General features: G+C 43.9%; 2 protein-coding genes across 4 annotated transcripts in view; both read left to right on the forward strand.

The window, feature by feature from the left end:
- The window catches only part of cd2 (CD2 molecule), a 40,857-nt gene extending 38,407 nt beyond the window's left edge, over positions 1-2,450 (forward strand). Inside the window, exon 8 of the mRNA XM_083633350.1 lies at positions 2,075-2,450. Within this exon, the coding sequence (XP_083489476.1) occupies positions 2,075-2,182 (108 nt within the window). The 3' untranslated portion in view covers positions 2,183-2,450. The remainder of the gene's footprint in view (positions 1-2,074) is intronic.
- LOC310774159 (uncharacterized protein) overlaps positions 1-20,171 on the forward strand; it is a 794,006-nt gene that overhangs the window by 225,592 nt on the left and 548,243 nt on the right. The gene's annotated exons all lie outside the window — the stretch shown is intronic.

Raw genomic sequence — 20,171 nt, forward strand, 5'->3', positions numbered from 1 at the left:
ACCCTGACCTACCCTATACCTAACCCTGAGACCACCTACCCTATACCTAACCCTGACCTACCCTATACCTAACCCTGACCTACCCTATACCTAACCCTGAGACCACCTACCCTATACCTAACCCTGACCTACCCTATACCTAACCCTGACCTACCCTATACCTAACCCTGAGACCACCTACCCTATACCTAACCCTGACCTACCCTATACCTAACCCTGAGACCACCTACCCTATACCTAACCCTGACCTACCCTATACCTAACCCTGAGACAACCTACCCTATACCTAACCCTGAGACCACCTACCCTATACCTAACCCTGAGACAACCTACCCTATACCTAACCCTGAGACCACCTACCCTATACCTAACCCTGAGACCACCTACCCTATACCTAACCCTGAGACAACCTACCCTATACCTAACCCTGAGACCACCTACCCTATACCTAACCCTGACCTACCCTATACCTAACCCTGACCTACCCTATACCTAACCCTGAGACAACCTACCCTATACCTAACCCTGAGACCACCTACCCTATACCTAACCCTGAGACAACCTACCCTATACCTAACCCTGAGACCACCTACCCTATACCTAACCCTGACCTACCCTATACCTAACCCTGACCTACCCTATACCTAACCCTGACCTACCCTATACCTAACCCTGACCTACCCTATACCTAACCCTGAGACCACCTACCCTATACCTAACCCTGACCTACCCTATACCTAACCCTGACCTACCCTATACCTAACCCTGACCTACCCTATACCTAACCCTGACCTACCCTATACCTAACCCTGACCTACCCTATACCTAACCCTGAGACCACCTACCCTATACCTAACCCTGACCTACCCTATACCTAACCCTGACCTACCCTATACCTAACCCTGAGACCACCTACCCTATACCTAACCCTGACCTACCCTATACCTAACCCTGACCTACCCTATACCTAACCCTGACCTACCCTATACCTAACCCTGACCTACCCTATACCTAACCCTGACCTACCCTATACCTAACCCTGACCTACCCTATACCTACCCCTGACCTACCCTATACCTAACCCTGAGACCACCTACCCATACCTAACCCTGGCCTACCCTATACCTAACCCTGAGACCACCTACCCTATACCTAACCCTGACCTACCCTATACCTAACCCTGAGACAACCTACCCTATACCTAACCCTGAGACAACCTACCCTATACCTAACCCTGAGACCACCTACCCTATACCTAACCCTGACCTACCCTATACCTAACCCTGAGACAACCTACCCTATACCTAACCCTGAGACAATCTACCCTATACCTAACCCTGAGACCACCTACCCTATACCTAACCCTGAGACAACCTACCCTATACCTAACCCTGAGACCACCTACCCTATACCTAACCCTGACCTACCCTATACCTAACCCTGACCTACCCTATACCTAACCCTGAGACCACCTACCCTATACCTAACCCTGACCTACCCTATACCTAACCCTGACCTACCCTATACCTAACCCTGAGACCACCTACCCTATACCTAACCCTGACCTACCCTATACCTAACCCTGAGACCACCTACCCTATACCTAACCCTGAGACCACCTACCCTATACCTAACCCTGATACCACCTACCCTATACCTAACCCTGATACCACCTACCCTATACCTAACCCTGAGACAACCTACCCTATACCTAACCCTGAGACAACCTACCCTATACCTAACCCTGAGACAACCTACCCAACCGGTGGAGCCCGATGGCGTAATTTGACCGCTGGCGACCCCCACAGGGCCGTTTTAACGGTCTGCCCATGGCGCATTCCATAATACGGACATGAGGACATGGGCGAGTTGGAAGTGGGAAGGTGTTGACCGCCCATGTCCATTTCTCTGACTTCTCCAGGACTTTCCATAATTTAGCTAGTGTTTCCATGACGTGTGAATGTTATTATCCCTTGTTGGTATGTTGGTGTGATCATTTTAAATGTGTGGAAAAAATTGGTTGGAAAATACATGTTGGTATATTCCTCCTCCTCCTCCTCTCCCTGCTGTCCAGGCTGGAGGCTCAAGACCAGCTGATGCTGGTGATGAAGAGCAGCCTCCTCCTCTTCCTCAGCCCAGGAAGAACAGGACACCCCGAGCCAAAGACAACCTCGACGCCTGATTTTAACGCCCAGAGCCACAAACACCTGCCCACACCTGCATGATTAGACCAGAAGGAGATGGTTTCAGTTTCTCCTTAGTCAAGTCAAGTCGAGTTTATTTGTATAGCCCTAATTCACAAGCATGTCCCAGAGGGCTTCACAGAAAATTATGTCTAGCTAATTCTAGCTGACCCAACAGTAGCAAATTACAGTAGTAATGATGACACATTGGAACAATTGATAGAGAAATAGAGAAAATATGGAAATATAGGAGAGAGCAGAGGAAAGAGCAGGAGAAGGGAGGGGGGAGGGAAAGCGGGGGTGTGTGTGGGGGGGGGGAGAGAGCAGGGAGAGGGAGGAGGTGGGGAGGGAATATGAAATGTGGGGGAGGAGAGAGGACAAGGAAGGAGAGGTGGGGAAGGAGCAGGGGAAGGGGGAGAGAGAAAGAGAATGGGTGCCATGCTTTAGAATAGTGTGGGGGGAGAGTTCAGGAAGGGGAGGAGGTGGGGAGGGAGAGCAGGGGAGTAGAGAGAGAGAGAGCAGGGGGATTATGAGAGAGAGTATGTGGAGAGCACAGGGAGAGGAGGGCTAGCTGACACAACAGTAGCAAATGACAGTAGTAATAATAACACATAATGATAGAGAAATATAGAAATCCCCTTTGATCTCCTTTACGCTATTCTCTCCCATTTCCACTCCATTCAGCGTGAATCAGTATGTAGGTGCAACACGTTGCCTGCCCTGCACAAAATTGAATATCTTATTAGGGCATTTTATTATTACAACAACAAGAAACTCACAAAAAAACACACGTTTATCAATTAACAAGTCCAAGTCCAAGTCGAGTCACGAGTCCTGAAAATGAGTCCAGAGTCGGACTTGACTGCAACACTGGCTCCGCCTCCGACTATATCAAGGTTTGATTGCAACCACAATCAGTTACATAATTAAGTTGTGGCCTCAAGAACTTATTATAAAGAGATCGTTGAATTGGGATGAGGAGAAAACAAAGTTTGATATCCAGAGATAAAGAGAGAAAAATGAAAAAAAATCATCTCTCTCCACAAACAGGTGTGTATCAAACAAGTGTTTGCTTCATAAGAGAAGCAACATTTGAGATGTTTTGAGATGTAGCATGGCAACATCTAGTTTGGTTGTGAAAGCTACACCCAGTGCCTGTAGAAAGGAAATGCACAGTGGGTGCTGCTCCATTTACAAAATGTATATATAATATATTTTTTTTATTGGTAAGTGTGACTTGTACATACATTTATATGGCTATAATGCATAACCGCGGGAAGTACGGGTGCTGCACGTGCGCTAGCTAGCACCCTCTGCTGGCAGGACCCACCGCCGCCACACACACCGCCACCCACTTAGCCAATTTGAACTAAAAAGAAGATATAGGGAGAGTTTCTAATTCATGGAAATGTCAAAAAATGGCGGTGGCGGCTGTGGCTCAGGAGGTAGAGCGCGTCGTCCACTAATCAGAAGGTTGGTGCTTCGATCCCCGGCTCCTCCAGTCCACATGTCAAAGTGTCCTTGGGCAAACTGAACCCCGAATTGCTCCCGATGGCTGTGCCAGCACCCTGCGTGGCAGCTGGCCGCCCTCGGTGTGTGAATGGGTGAATGCAGGCACATTGTAAAGCGCTTTGGATAAAAGCGCTATATAAATGCAGTCCATTTGACCATTTACCCAAAAATGAGAATGTCAAATTCCCACCATGTGAAGGGTTTTTGCACACCACCACACGACGCAATATATGAGAAGTATGCGCGTGCATGCGTGTGATATCCTGTGTCTTACTGCTGAAATGTGCTTGTGGTTTTGAAGCAGCGGGGTTTGCCTACTGACAGGAAGGCTGCTGACTGCAACATGATCTGGTGCACGCCTGCCTGCCTGCCTGTGTTCTTGCAGCATTGTAAGAGCTGACAATTACATTGCCTCTCTTTGTTTCAGCCATTATGCCTTATTTGGAGTATTCTCTTTATTCTTTATTTTAATATTGAGATGTATTGTTATTTTGTATTGTTCATGTAGCCTACATACTGTCAGGGCCGTAACCAGGGTTCTGAAATAGGGGAGGTCCAGCAAGGGCGGGCGCCGCCGAAAAAAGATTTGAGGTTTTTTTCCCCCCTTTTTTAGCCATATTTAGAGTAATATATCATTTTAAATCAACATTAGGATTATACTGTTGTGATGTCATTATTCAGTATATTCTCTTTCATGTCACCACCTGCTCAGCTCTCCTGTCAACATAATTGTAACTAACAAACACAAACTGTTTCAGCCAAATTCATATCAAAATGACACCTACAGGTACACAACCCAAGCCGTACACAACACACAGTCATCATCGATAATAAAAAAAACATACAGAGGGACATTTATTTATTCCTGATAGGAACGATTGAAAAATAAAATAAAATATATTATGTTGTTTTTAACTTTACACCACCTCTTTTTGTTACTTATTGGGTCATGAAACTGAAACCATGCATATAGCCACCTGCATACCTGACTTCGGGAGCTTGGCAATTGGCATCATGCATGATTAGCCAGTAGCATCCCAACGTGTCACACAGGTAACATTACTTAAGAGACAGACTAGACACTTACTTTCTTGGTTGTTGCTAAAAAATCTGTCAGTGTCACTCACTGTCTGTCGTTCACTCGCTCACTGTCTCGCAGCTCGCTCACCTTCAATTATCTCGCCAGGCAGACAGACAGTCATCACTCACCACCATGCTGCTGCTCTCTCGGAATCAAGTTACCGCGGACGCGGCGTCAGATGACTTCCTGCCTGACGTGCCTTTCGTTTCAAAATAAAAGCGATCCCGTGTTTTTCATGCTTTTCCATGCAGATTGTTTTATTTAAAAAAAAAAAAAAAGTTTTTTTTTTTTTTTTTTTTTCTGAAATATTAGGGGAGGTCCGGACCTCCCCGTCCTCATAGCTAGTTACGGCCATGCATACTGTTCTAATGTCACTTGTGTTTCTATCTGAGTACCCCGCCTTGCTTTAGTCCTGAGAATAGAGGACCGCGCGCAGGGATGAGTCCTAAGACCTGCCTGAGACCCGGCTGTTGGCACATTTGTATTTTAACAGTAGTCACTGTACTGTGTGTCCAAGACTACTTTCCTTCAAGACAATAAAGCAGTGATACTCAACTTGTAGCCTACTTAACCTAACTAACTATCCGGTGAGGCACAACATTGTCAGACTAAACTCCGGCTGACACCCCAAAAACCTACAATCCGCTACAGAAAAATGGATATTGATTGTTTATTAACTGGCCCCTGGCCTTCTATCATTTCCCCGAAATTGGCCCCCCAGGCAAAGCAAGTTGAGTATCCCTGCAATAAAGTCTATCCTATCCTACATCCGGTTCCTTCGTCAATTGGATTTTTGTATGAAAATGAAATAAGTGGTCTGTGGTTAACAAAGGTTTATGAAATTGCAAACTTTGTGTTCAGCAAGATAATCACAAATGAGGACCACTTTTATTTAAAGCAGCTACGAGCAAGATTTTCGATTGTTATTAAACAGTATAATTACAATATTGATGCATCACGTCTTACCTATAATAGTAGCTGAGACCAAAGCCGTGTGAATCGGAGATTGCTCTCTTGATGATTATAGAGTCTGTGTCTGTCTACTAACCTCGCGTCACCAGGCTCTCTCTCTCTCTATCTGTCTACCGGCGGGCCGGATAAACCCGGAAGTGAAATGAAACGGTTTACAGCAGCTGCCTGCCTTCCGCCGTTTCGCTCTGCCTAGCAACAGACCATAAACAAGGAGAACGCCATGCAGGGGCTTGCTACTCTCGCGAACATCTCTCGTTATATTCTAACAGTTTTTTTGGAAGTTATTTTGTTATTTTGTGGTTATGGCCGAAGTGGCTGCCGCAAACCGTTTCATTTCACTTCCTGATCTGCCCCCGGCCACAGACAGAGACAACACTGGCTGATTCACTCGGGGTTCAAGCGAGACTACTCTGCGTTGGTCTCGTCTACTATTAGAGGTCAGATGTGATGCATCGATATTAAATTTAGACTGTTTAATAACAATCAAAAATCTTGCTCGTAGCTGCTTTAAGTAAGATTCTTTTTTTTAATTTAAAACATAAACTTTTGTTAACCACATAGCTTATTTCAGGCATTTAAATCAAAATCCCCATACAAAAATCCCATTGACTTTTAGACGAGTGAACAGGAAGTGCATGACTTCTGGGTTGGTCTACAAAAACACATCATTCCCCTCACTCTATTGCAGGGGTGGGCAACTGTGTGGCCCGAGCACCCCCTGTGTGGCCCGAGCGCCCCCTGTGTGGCCCGAGCGCCCCCTGTGTGGCCCGAGCGCCCCCTGTGTGGCCCGAGCGCCCCCTGTGTGGCCCGAGCGCCCCCTGTGTGGCCCGAGCGCCCCCTGTGTGGCCCGAGCTGGGATGTTTATGTCATTCTGGCCAATGCTCCACTTCTGTTATAACATTTCAGTCTGGAATATATGGAATATCTTTCAATAATCTTTATGACTAAAAGGCTAAAAGTAATCTCATGTGTAAGAAATGACTGTTGTACATTGAAGTAGAGATTTCAATAATTAACTCATTGGTTTTGGATTTATTTAGCTTCAAGAGTGCATTTTTGTTCTTGTGTGACCCTCAACACCGGCTTTGAGAATCCCCGGCCACTTACTGATACTATCTGCTTAAAATAACCCACTCATATTCGGGTTTATTTAAAAAAAAAACATTTTGGCTAGTGGCAATTCTAATTGGCTGGTAACTTTAAAATCTAGCAGCCATATTGGCAGTCAAATCAAAAAAGTTAATTTCAAGCCCTGCAGGGAGAGCAGGTGGTGACATAGGAGTGAGTGAGAAAAGGATCAAATACTGGTGGTTAAGACTGAATAATGACATCACAACTGTTCATTTAAAATGAGTTATTCCTCTAAACCTGGCTTCAAATGCCCCACATTTTTCGCGCCAGCGCCATTTGGCCCCCAGCCCTCAGCAAAATCTGGCCCTCTGGTAGTGAGGAATTTTTTGTGTGGCCCCCTCTATCGTCAAAGTTGCCCATCCCTGCTCTATTGCATGGGGAGGGGAGGGGCTATGTCTAGGCAGGTGTGTCAGGGAAGCTAGATAGGAAATGGTTTGAGAGGAAAACATGTTTGGTGAGGGACAGGAAGGGCAGACATTTTCTTTTAATCACTTTGGTTTTGACTCCTGATGTATCATTTTGCCCCCCCCTCGCAGCCCCCCCCCTCCTTTATTTCTTCCTGGATTTGACAAAGAGAAAAAATACTGATTTGTATCTCTGAACTTCCCTGATATTTTTTGGAAATAATTGTAATGATAATAAATAATTTAATAAATACTTTATTTTATTTCAACATAACTTGGACTCATTGGATTCTTCTTGGATGTGCGTATCAAAGTGTACCTATTTCCACCAACTATGGAAAACAAAACGGAAATTGAAAATAAATAAATAATGAAAAATAAGTAATAATAAATATGAAAAAAACGAACGTTGTTGTGGAACAACGGACCAGCTCTTAAGGATGCTGGAGGGGGCCTGGCATTATGCCCATCTGGCATGTGATTTGTGGACCTGGAGAAGGCTTATGACCGGGTTCCCCAGGAGATACTGTGGGAGGTGCTGCTGGAGTAGTCCATCTATTCCCACCCCCGACTTCCACAGAGATATAAGCAGGGGATTATGAGAGAGGAAACCATAGACTGCTGAACTTTTACCGACATTGAAAGAGTATGCACTGTAATGGTTGCGAAGCGAGGTGGCCGCCAGGCGTAAAACCACACGGCTTTGGCATCTGATTTGAAAGTGCAAAGAGTGTGAGAGGTGGGATTTGAACCAGTGAACAACTACACACCCAGCAGCTGTTTATCTGACTGAGCTCCAGCTCAGGGACTGTCTGGTCTCCTTCATCAGCTTATTTCTATCAGTGTTCAAACTACTGATGATAGAGAAGCATCACTGCTGCCATCTTGCAGCCAGCAGCTTATCTTGTGAACATTTCTGAAGCCAGAGTCTGATGCAGGGACTGAACCAACAACCTTCTGCACCACCACATATCATATCATAATAGCATTATGTTTATCTGGGTGAGCTAGCGCCCATGTACGAATGACAATATTATGGACTTGTTACATAATACTTATTATGGTATTTTTAGGCTGAACGGTGACACGGTACTGTATATATGTCTGTATTTTCTACAAGTGGGCTAAATGTTCAGTTGTAAGTCAAAGCCACACGTGAGATGTAGGGCTGAGCGATATGGAAAATGTGCTTTTCATCATCAATTTAGACATCAGAGATGTGTCATGATATTAAAATATCTTCATATTATCATCACAATATGATTCCACTTAAAGATGATGAACATTGAATTATTTCCCAGCACTAGGTTTAGGTAAGGTAAGTAAAACAACGGTTAGGTTTAGGCAACGAAGCAACTTGGTTGGGGTTAGGGTTATGGTTTGAGATTCGAACCAGGTCTCGAACCTACTGCAACTTTGACCTATTAAACCTCAGACTGTTATTACATTCAAGGCCACTGGGGGTCTTGACCTCCAGACGGTCCATTGCCTTTTGCGTCGCCAATGATGCTGAGGGGGCATGACACATCGGGGAGTGAGACCAGGTTGGGAATACAGCTAGATGTTTATTATGTAACTAATTTAAATGGTTTTAAAATCCAACTGTTAACATGTATGTTACATTCTGATGCCATGATAAAACACATGCTTGTATTATTATTATAATAATAATACTTATAATAATAATAATTATTATTATTACACGTAACAGGAGACGAGTTGCCAGAACTGCACGAACTGTATAACCAGCGATGCCTCAGGAGGTCCCTGAAGATCATCAAAGACACAAACCATCCCCACAACAGCCTGTTCTCCCGGCTACCCTCAGGGAGGAGATACAGGGTTCCAAAAACACGCACAAATCGCTTGAGGAACAGTTTCTTCCCGCAGGCCACGAGACTCCTAAATATGCACAAATAGTGCAGTAGTCGTACCGCAGTACCGTACTGCAGCTGCTACTATTACGGATGCCTAACGTTTAATTGTAAATTTAAGTGTATGTTTAATAAGGTGCCTAACGTTTAATTGTAAATTTAAGTGTATGTTTAATAAGGTACATGCTATTTGCACATGTATGTATAAAACGTCGAATTTGGAATGTCTGAACACGTCTAACGTATGCACATGACATGTGCACCTATGTGCAATGAATATGCCACTGTCGTATAAGCCACCGACTTGTCTTATTGCTTATAAGATGCCTATTTCTTATTGCCTTATTGCTGTCTTATTGCTTATTGATGCCTATTTCTTATTGCCTATTACTTATTGCTGTTGCCTATTTGTACTATGTCGTAAACGGAGTCCACTGCACAAGAATTTCACACGTGGTACTTGTACCATGGAGTGACAATAAAAATCTTGAATCTCTTGAATCTCTTGAATCTCTTATCAATTTATTTTGCCTAAATTCAGAATTTTATTATAGGTCTATAGAAAAATGAAGTCAGACAGTCACAATATTTTTCCATAGTCTTTTCCTTTTTCCATACTTTCCCAGACCTGGAAAATACTCAAATCAAATTCCATACTTTTCTATACTTGCGTAGGAACTCTGGAAGGCAAAGCACCTATGGTCATGAAGGATGGGTCATGACCGAAAGAACAAGCGGCTGAAATGGGTTTTCTCAGGAGGGTGGCTGGCATCTCCCTTAGGGATAAGGTGAGAAGCTCAGTCATCCGTGAGGGACCTGGAGTAGAGCCGCTGCTCCTTCACTTAGAAAGGAGCCAGTTGAGGTGGTTCAGGTGGTCTCCTCCCTACTAGGGAGTGCCTGGAACACCTCCCTAGGGAGTCCCTATAGGGAGGTGTTCCAGGCACGTCCAGCTGGGAGGAGACCACGGGGCGGCAGACCGAGGGCTATAGGTGGAGAGATCAGATCTCCACGCTGGCCTGGGAAACGCCTCAGGATCGCCCGGTCAGAGTTGTCTAAAAGGTGGCCGGCGAAAGGGAAGTTTGGGCTCCGCTGCTGGAACTGCTACTGTACCTCCGTGACCCCGATCCCGGATAAGCGGTTATAGATGGATGGGAAAATATTATAACTCCAGCTGAAACAATCTTTACACAATGACAAAAAAAACAAAAAGTGCTTCATTCGTCCCGGACCTCCCCTACAATATTTTTATGTAAGAAACCTACACATGTCCTCTGGCAATACCAACCGTAGTTTCGTTCCACGGGTCAATACATCAGACGTCATCAGATGGCAACCAGAGGCTGCGCAATGCTTAATTTGTCCCACAGTGAAGGGACAAATAAAGCACAGGCGGGGGACTAATGCAGCGGTTGTGAAAAAGGCACAAAAACAGCCAGGTAACAATTTTTTTCTGGCATTAATTCCTTCATCTTTTGGTCATCTAAGAAACTAAGTATTATGAAATACATTTTAGTATGTTATTTCAATAATGAGAGACTAGAAGGAAAGTACAATAAACTTTAATGATAAACAACAACACTTAGATTTGGCGAATGACTCCATGGTATGATGACGCTCCTCTGAGCCGAGAGGAGGACGTCAGTGATTTATAGGATAGAGAACCCCCATAGGGAGTTCTACTGGAGTCATGACGTTGGTGGTGTTCAGGGGAGGAGGAGGGGCGAAGCAGCAGCTACTCAGGAACAGCAGCTATATGGGTGAACAAACAGGGTGAGTTACGACTTGCAAGAGTCTTAAATAGAACTTCATTTAGGTGATTGGCCAACGGCCGAAGAGAGGGAAAGCGTGGGAGACATTGATTGGACAGGGATAAAGAGGGCGTGCATATTTATGAATGGCTGATGTAACCTGAGGGCGTTGCTGCAGGGGAGAGAGAGATGAATGGAAAGGAACCATGGATTAGTGAATGGGATGGATAAACAATCATTGACTAGTGAAGTAGTCTTCATTATTGAAAACAGTCTAAGACATTATATGTTGCAAATTAATATAATTATAACTTCTATCTATATATTTTGCTGATGTGATGTGATCAATATTTTACCTCCCTTAAATGGCTTATCCAAAGAAATATTTGAATGTGTGCATTTTTTTGCCCTCTGTCTGTGGTCCTCTTCCTTATGCGAGGCATTGTCCTGCAAGCACAGATAAATGCATAGCCTAGTCAAGGCAATTGGAGCAAAGTGCTTTATTTGTCCCCCGCGCGTCTCCTTGGATGAAAGCTAAGCTAACACAAAGGATATGCTAACATTACACACAAAACAATCATTGAGCTGTAGTCTACCAATAGGTCTAACAGATGAATAGCGTTAGCAGCATTAAATAAATAAATTCCAACACGCTAATAGAAAAATACACAGTTTGCAATATTTTACTCCCGTTTGAAAATAAGACGAAAAGGCAACGTTTTTGCGGATATCTCCGCCATCCACTGACTGGCTGAGCTGAAATTTCACAGGAAGTGAGCTACCAGGAAGTGTAACATGGGGGGAAAAAATCGTCTTCCTGAATTTCGTCAAAGATAGTATATGAGGACAAGCTTACTCCGTCCCCCTGCTTAATTCGTCCCGGACCTCCCCTACATCATATGAAAAGGAATCAGTGAGCGAATGCTGCAGTAAAGGCTTTATTTGCAACACACATCTGCAATAGAGCTGCTGGTTACAGTAAAAATGTAAAGAATATACGAACAGAAAAAGGTTCAAAAAATAAAATGCATGGTCCTTTTCTAATCTAGCTGCTCTTCTGTATTTGGCCAGATCCCTCCTCTCCCTCACCGTCCCTTTCTGTCTCTTTCTGCTGCTCTATATGGTTTTGTCTCCACATTGAACTAAATCAGTCCAAACAGGTCCCTTCCCTTTTTATTTGGTCACTGGAGGAACCTCAACACCTGTGTATGTAGAGGAAATGCTGGAGTTGTGCCAAACAAATGTGAATATCTCAAAAACTATACATCCCATTGCTTAAATTTTGACTTTGTGAATGAGAGCAGAAGTAGCTCAAGGGCCTGATGTAGAATGTATGTATGTAGTGTTAAAATTGTGCGGATTTAGTAAGAAGTACTTCCTGCTAGAGTGAGGCGCACTCAAGACTGGCTCCATAGGGTCCCATTATGAAGGCTGAAAAAAACATAAACGCCAATTTCTCTAATGGTACAAAAGATAAATTAAAGCTGAATTGAGGTGATAAAGAGTCCTAAGAGTGGCCACTTGTTTAAAGTTTAAATGGAGTGTCTAGCTTAAAGTATGAAGGAGGAGTTAAAGGGCCCATATTTTGCTAATATAATGTATTATTATTTTATTGTTGGCCTCCACTAGAGTAGCTTATTGCATCATTCATAGTTCAAAAAACTCATTGTTTATCTTGTACTGCCCCCTTCAGTTCACCCTGTCTGAAACACTGTTTTAGTCTTCCTTCTTCCTACACGTTATAGCCAGACGCAACGCTACAATATCTGTCATCTGTCTGTCTGTCTGTCTATATATCTATCTATCTATCTATCTATCTAGATAGATAGATAGATAGATATACATATAGTCATGCATAACAGAAACAGACAGGCAATCTCTGCTTTGGCTACTAAATTTGGTAGTTGTAAAACAATTATATCAACGAGCAACGGATTTTACCATCGATGAAAAACGTGACTTGGACGTAACAAGCAAGCTATCAATTGATATATTAACACCCCCTAATGCTAGCTATCAACAGCTCCGCTAGGCCCGGGCTGCGCCGGGACATTTCCTTCAGCGGCTGGCCGAGCAGGGCATCACTTACCGCGGCCGCCGTAACGTTACGCCCCGCCGGGGGAGCATCACTATCAATATAGTCACATTCAAGCCACAACAACAGCTAACGTAGCGTTAGCTAGTTAGCTAACTTCCCAAATGCCTGTGACAATAGCTGGGCCTCTCCTAGCAAAGGCTACACGGACCAAATCAAAATGAGGACTTGGAGAGGTCAGCAAGTTGGACTAAGGTTACAAGTTCTGAAAATGTGTGCCTTCGTCATTCCAGCTATTCATGTTCATATGTTAGATGAAAGGCAGCTGTGCTAGGCTATATATAGCAAGCGCCAACGTTACTTAGCGCTTCCTAGCACAGCAGGTTGGTTTGCAGTACAATCGATGGTGGAATGAGACACATTTTCAGAACTTACCACTTCAGTCCTACTGTACATCCGGTCCTGAATCCGTTGAGGATTCCATGAGACTGGTGTGCGTGCTAGCCAGTCCGACAGCCAGGTTGGCAAGGCAACAAGGACTATCTGACGTCACCTAGACCCGTGGCTCTCGCACAAATCCCGTGCCATCTCGTGTACGGGATTTCATGGTGGGGCGGGGGGTTTCATGGGGGTAACATTCAAACACTTTCACACCTATTTATTTGAAACTTAGTCCACGTTTAATATGACCATCCAAGATTGTAACAGCATATATATGATACAAAATTAAGAAATGCATAATAGGGCCCCATTTAAGAGTTCAAAGAGGGCATGGTTTCACATTGAACTGTTGTTTAGTTGCCCCCAGAAGCAGTTTGTTTACAGACAGCCTGATCCCTCGTATACACACACACACTGCGCATGTAAGTGGTTACTCTCCTGTGTGGTCTCTCGTGTGTCTCTTCAACTTCTTTTCATGACTATAACTTTCACCACCGACTGAGCGAGTAAATGGTTACTCTCCTGTGTGGACTCTCATGTGGCTCTTCAAGTGCCCTTTCTGACTATGACTTTTACCACAGACTGAGCAAATAAATGGTTTCTCGCCTGTGTGGACTCTCATGTGTCTCTTCACAGCTCCTCCATGACCAAAACTTTCACCACAGACTGAGCAATTAAATGGTTTCTCGCCTGTGTGGACTCTCATGTGGCTCTTCAATTGTCCTTTCTGACTATGATTTTTACCACAGAACGGGCAAGTAAATGGGTTCTCGCCTGTGTGAACTATCATGTGTGATGTCAACTGTAATTTATAACAAAAACTTTCACCACAGACTGAGCAATTAAATGGTTTCTCTCCTGTGTGAACTCTCTTATGCACCTTCAAGTTCTGTTCACGACCAAAACTTTTACCACAGACTGTGCAAGTAAATGGTTTCTCGCCTGTGTGGACTCTCATGTGTCTCTTCAAGTCTCCTTCTTGACTATAACTTTTACCACAGACTGAGCAATTAAATGGTTTCTCTCCCGTGTGGACTCTTCTGTGTATCTTCAACTGTTCTTCACGACCAAAAGTTTTACCACAGACTGAGCAATTAAATGGTTTCTCTCCCGTGTGAACTCTCATATGCACCTTCAAGTTTTCTTCACGACCAAAGCTTTTACTACAGACTGAGCAAGTAAATGGTTTCTCACCTGTGTGGACTCTCATATGCACCTTTAAGTATCCTTTTCGACTATAACCTTTACTACAGACTGTGCAATTAAATGGTTTCTCTCCTGTGTGGACTCTCATGTGTCTCAGCAGATCTCCCTTGCGGTCAAATTTTTTACCACAATCTGAGCAACTAAAGCGCTTCTCCCCAAGTTCATCATTTTCCAGTGAGTCTAAACCTGACTGAGGTTCACTAGTTTCATTCCAATCATCATCACTGTCTTCAGTCTCAGGTTCACTAGTCTCCTTCCAATCATCATCACTGTCTTCAGTCTCAGGAGAGGCTGGAGTCTTGCCAGCACTAGTTGCATGTAAATCAGTAGCTGGATCTAAGTTCCTGGCTGATTCTGATATTCCACAGTCCTCTCCACCAGCTTCTGTTTTCATCTGTTCAGTTGAGCTGCTGGCTGGAGGGTCTGCCTCTCTGTTCTCCTCAGTTTGGCTTTGATGAAGCTGTGAGAACTGAGGTTTCTCTTCATCATCTTCACTCTTCACAGGGACAGGAGTGAATGGTAACCCGGTGATATGGGCCTCCTCCGGCCCCTGAAGCTGCTCTCCCTCCTGACTGGTCGAGATACCATCCTGCTCCTCTTTAATGTGTAGGGGCTCTGGGTCCTCCTGGTCCAGACTGGAGCTCCACTCCCGCTGCTCAGGGGGAACCTCTTCTGTACAGACCAACAGCTGCTGGACATCTGGATGTACAAATCAAATACAGACATATTCACATTAAGAAAAACTATCTAAACTTGTTACTAGTGTTGCAATCAAGACCACCTCAATTGAGACCGAGTCGAGACCAAGACCAGAGCATATCAAGTCTTTGAGGGGGGCGAGTCCGAGTCAAGTTGTGGTTGACAGACATGACCTCTGTTGAGATGGAGAGACTTAAGCTTAATTTATACTTATTAGAAAGTGTCGCTCAGCACATGGTCGCAGACGAAAAAGAAAGTGTCGCTCATGGTGTTGCATTTATACTGTACTTCAGAAGACGCTCGCCTCGGTTCAACGGTCACGTGACACTCGAACGCTATAAGCAGCTGCAGACAGTCAAGAGATGAGAGGGAACGAAATGCACAGTGAGTGAAACCACCTTGGAGGCAAGATGTAACGTACTTGGCTGCAGCCGCATATAAACAGCACACAACCACACAACTCACCTCCTCTCTCTCTCTGGGAAATTGGTCACGACGTCATACATCAAGGACAGGCTGATAAAAATAGCGGGGACACGTTCATTCATTTCAATCGAGCGAAAACTAGCGGGTGGACCCCACCCAAAACAAGGAAGCGCGTGCTGTCTATATAGCCAATCAGACTTGCGCGATACTATGACGTAGTCGGCGACACTAGACATTTCACCAGGTAGCAGACACTGCTCGCCGACACTTGAAAGTGTCGACTCAAGTCCTCATTTCTGTCGGCGACCGTTTCTAAAGTGTCAGCAGACGAAGCATAAATTGGGCTTTAGGTTCCTGAGGGGAAAAAAACTTAGACCCATTTCTAACCTGCCTTGATGAGGTTAGGGTTGACGAGTGACTGGCCTGGCTGGTTTCTCATAGGCCCCCTTTACATGGGTTCCCATGCACAATATCCCTTACAAGAACATAAGCACCTTATGCGGCTGGTAGCACCATGTTGCAATATTGAGTGTCGATAATCTATGTATGTTTTTTCTTTTCTTTTCCTGTGTCTGAGATTGTTTGTTTTGCGGTGTATTATTCCAAAAAAAGGGGGGGGGGGGCAATGGGAGGCGGGACAAGGTGCACAAAAGTTGGCCACTTCAGACATAACTTCCTGTATTCTGTCTATTTCTAACAGGATTGATTTAGCTTCATAGGATTAAACTTTAAAGCTGCTGTAAGTGATGTTTTTCTGTTAAAATGGGTCTAAAACAGCTTTATGTTTTCCGGTAGGAATGACTATTATAGAATGTCTGGTGATGGTCATGAGTTCCACATTGCATCTGTTCTGGTGCTGTAGAGCAGAGGCAGTTTCTGGTTTGCCACCTGCACTTTATCCAATCAGAAGGCAGAACTCCACAAGAGGCAGCCCTGACTGTCTCATGAATGCGCGTAGGGCTGGGAGACAGAGCAGTAAACAACAATGGCGTCTGGAATAACCCAGGCAAGCACTGCTACCAGTACCTACCTACACACGAAAGCGGCCAGGAAAGGTAAAGTTTGTTGGTGGTTTTTTACGCTGGTAGCTAATGTTAGCTTAAAACTGTCTCTGGGCTCGGGTCCGGCTAGCAACGTTAGCTTGGTTTGCTGTGAGTCACAGCAACCAGGCTAACCTTGCGAGCTAACAGCAAGCTTTGCAAGCAAGCGTGCTGTTAGCTCGGTAGCTAATAGCAGAGACCTTTATACAGTAGTAACCTCAGCTGTGCTCCATTATAACAGAAAATGAACAAAGTAATGCTAGTAGTCTCTACGCGAAACTCAGCCTTCATTCTGAATGAAGGCTGAGTGGAGACTCTATTGAGGCTATAATGCTAGGTAACTTTACAGGCAAGTGGATGATTGAGAGATGAAACATTAGATAATACCCATGTTCATCTGCCCTTTCCTAGTTACTGTATGAGAGAGACCTGTCCATATCAACACCATACGCCACAGAGGAAGAAAGTCCTCCCGATGAAACAGCTCTTGGAAGTATGGTTTGTGCCTAGTTATTCTTGCTACATTGGCTAACATTAGCAAATCACCAGTAAACAATGCTCAAATGTCCAGATGTATTATTTTGGTAATGTCTGTTGTTTGATGGTGCTCTTACTGACACAATTGTTTATCATGTTGTTACTGGTAAGAAGCTATATTGCATTGAAACTTGGTGTCACACCACTTCATTATAAGTATAGCCCATGCTTCTGAGTGAATTGCCCACACAATCATCTTTCATCAGGCCATCATCAAAAAATGAATTAATAAACAAACAAAAAACAAACAAATGTAAAATCTTCGCTTATCCACAAGGATAACACAACCACAAGATACCCTTAGTGGTCTTTGCTTTTCCTGCTGTTTTTTGTTGTAGTTGAAAGTAGGGATGTGCGCGACTAGTCGTTTAATCGTTTAACCGCCTACTCATTTATTAACCGTTTAGTATTTTACTAGTCGGTTAAACGCTGCATCTTGTTCTTCACGCCTCCGCCTCGTTGTAAACAGGCTGAGCAGCATCTAACTCTGAATTAACTAATAATTTAGCCAATTGTATGTAACATACCAAATAAAAGCAAACGGCAATGTCTAAGAATGCAACGCCATGTAACTGGCTCGTTAAGTCTTGCATTCCAGGGAATTACGTTTACGTTAACGTCTGCAGGTCTTATTGACGTTAGTGGCTCGAGCGCAACTCGGAGGAGAGAAAACTATCTGAAGCTTTCTTTGTTGGAGTCCAGGTATGTTTTACAAGAAAATGCTCGTCATTGTCGACGATAACGTTATCTGACCTGGCTAACAGTGGATACTCGCTTGCTTGCTGTGTACCGGCTCAAAGTAGTAGGCTACGTTCTTTATTTTACCCCCTTCACTGTCCGCTCCAAAAACAACTCTCTTATTTTGCGCCGTGACCACCGGAAGTGTTAAAAGGACCCGGAAGAATTTGGCCCACTGTAAGGTCTGAACATAAGGTGAATACTTTGATATAAAAACCAATAAACGGGGCAACTCCAATCTTGAACAATCTCAGCATGAGACGCCAGCTCTATTATTCTTCCGCTTCCAGCACAACCTAGCGTCAAGAGCCCCCACAACAACACACACACTTCCGTTTCCTGTCTTCAACATAAGAGCCTATATTGGCTGTCTAGAACGTAAACATAAATTATATAGCACCTTCATAAAAATAGCTTACACAATCATGCAAGACACGCTGGAACTCCGTCCTACAACACTATTCATAATAAATGCCATGCATTGCATTGGCAAACGTATCAGAAATGTATTTCTCTTTCATTTGTTCACCTTTATTGAGGCAGTTGTTGTTACATCAATAGAATTTAAATTAACAGCTTGTACTGAATGTTTGGGCTAAAATAGCTCCGAAATACACAAAACATTTGCATTTTAAACTTTTAATTTAATATGTATATTAAATTGTGAGTTTTCTTGCTTATAGACTAGTCGACTAGTCGCAAATACAATTTGAGACTAGTCGGCGGGGAAATTAGTCGAAATTCCCATCCCTAGTTGAAAGTGAACCCCCCATAACCTAAAATAATTACAGTTTTTTGTTGTTGCTGCATGTGATGCCCTTCAACTAATGAGTGGTCTCTCAATGTCTGTCTTCCACAGCAGCAAGACTAACGTCTGGACCCCAGGCCCCAGCAGAATACATCTATATTGTGCACTCTTTATTATGTAAATGTGTTTTGTTATTGGATCATTAAAATACAGCATTCTAATAATGACAACTGTGTTATTCCTGTATCATAAGAACCAAAATGAGAATGGGGTGAATGTAAAAAATATTTTTGGTAGACGTAGAACTATTACAATTGTCCAGGCAATACAAAGTATTACAAATTAATTTGATAATTACCAGGGGCTGGTTGCACCAACTGGTCTTAACTTTGCCTGGTCGTAACTCCTACGTCGGTCTTAGTTAAGACCAGTCTTTAGAGTGGACTTACGCCTGTTGCACCAACAGGGCTTACGTTTGGTCTTAACTACGCCGGTCGTAGCGATGCGCGTCCATGTGAAAGCATGGGAATGCCCACTGGAACGCGGCACGCGACCTGTTTAGAAGAGTGTGCTGACGTCAAATGACGCTCCGCTGATGGGTAATCGGCTGTAATAGTGTGGCTAATGTTAGCGGCTAACTGTTACTTGTCGTTACTTTACATGGCAGTAAAACGCCACTGAATGACCAAATTGATTTCACTTTTAACCATTTCGATTTCCACTTCCCATACAGACCCCCAGCGTTGGTTATATTTATAACGTTTATAACGTACTCCGGTTTCCAGTTTATAACTCGGGTCTGAATACAGCCAGAGTGCTGAGGGGTTGTAGCTATTGCGCAACACACAGGTGAAAACCATCTATACTGCACCCATGACTGCACCTTACGCCTGCTCTGGACTAGGCGTAATATTTACGACCGGTCTTAGTGAGAAAAACGCTTACAGGTTGGTGCAACCGGCGTAGCTGTTAGGTCGTAAAGTTACGACCGACTTAGCTTAAGACCAGTCGTAAGACCAGTTGGTGCAACCGGCCCCAGGTCTTGAATAGTTTGGAGATTTGAAATGTCTGGAAAAGTGTGTAAAATCTTGTGGTTCAGGTCCGGTATATACACATCACATCATTGTAGCTTTTACATTGTTGTAAACCCACATTGATTCCAGTTTGTTGATGTGAAGAATAATGTTCAGATAGAGGGATCTTACTGTACTACTGTCAGCATGCATGATATCAAATCCCCTGCACTAAAATCACATCCAAGGACAGTCTGCCTGGTAAAAATATGAACCCTGCCGGTCATCTCCCTCCAGGGATAAATAAAGTACTCTCTTTACAGTGATATTTTTTTTTCTTATATATATATATATTATTATTTTTGTTTTTTCTTGATTTTTTT

This window comes from Poromitra crassiceps (genome assembly GCF_964638095.1).
Source record: "Poromitra crassiceps genome assembly, chromosome: 3".
Lineage (NCBI taxonomy): Eukaryota > Metazoa > Chordata > Actinopteri > Beryciformes > Melamphaidae > Poromitra > Poromitra crassiceps.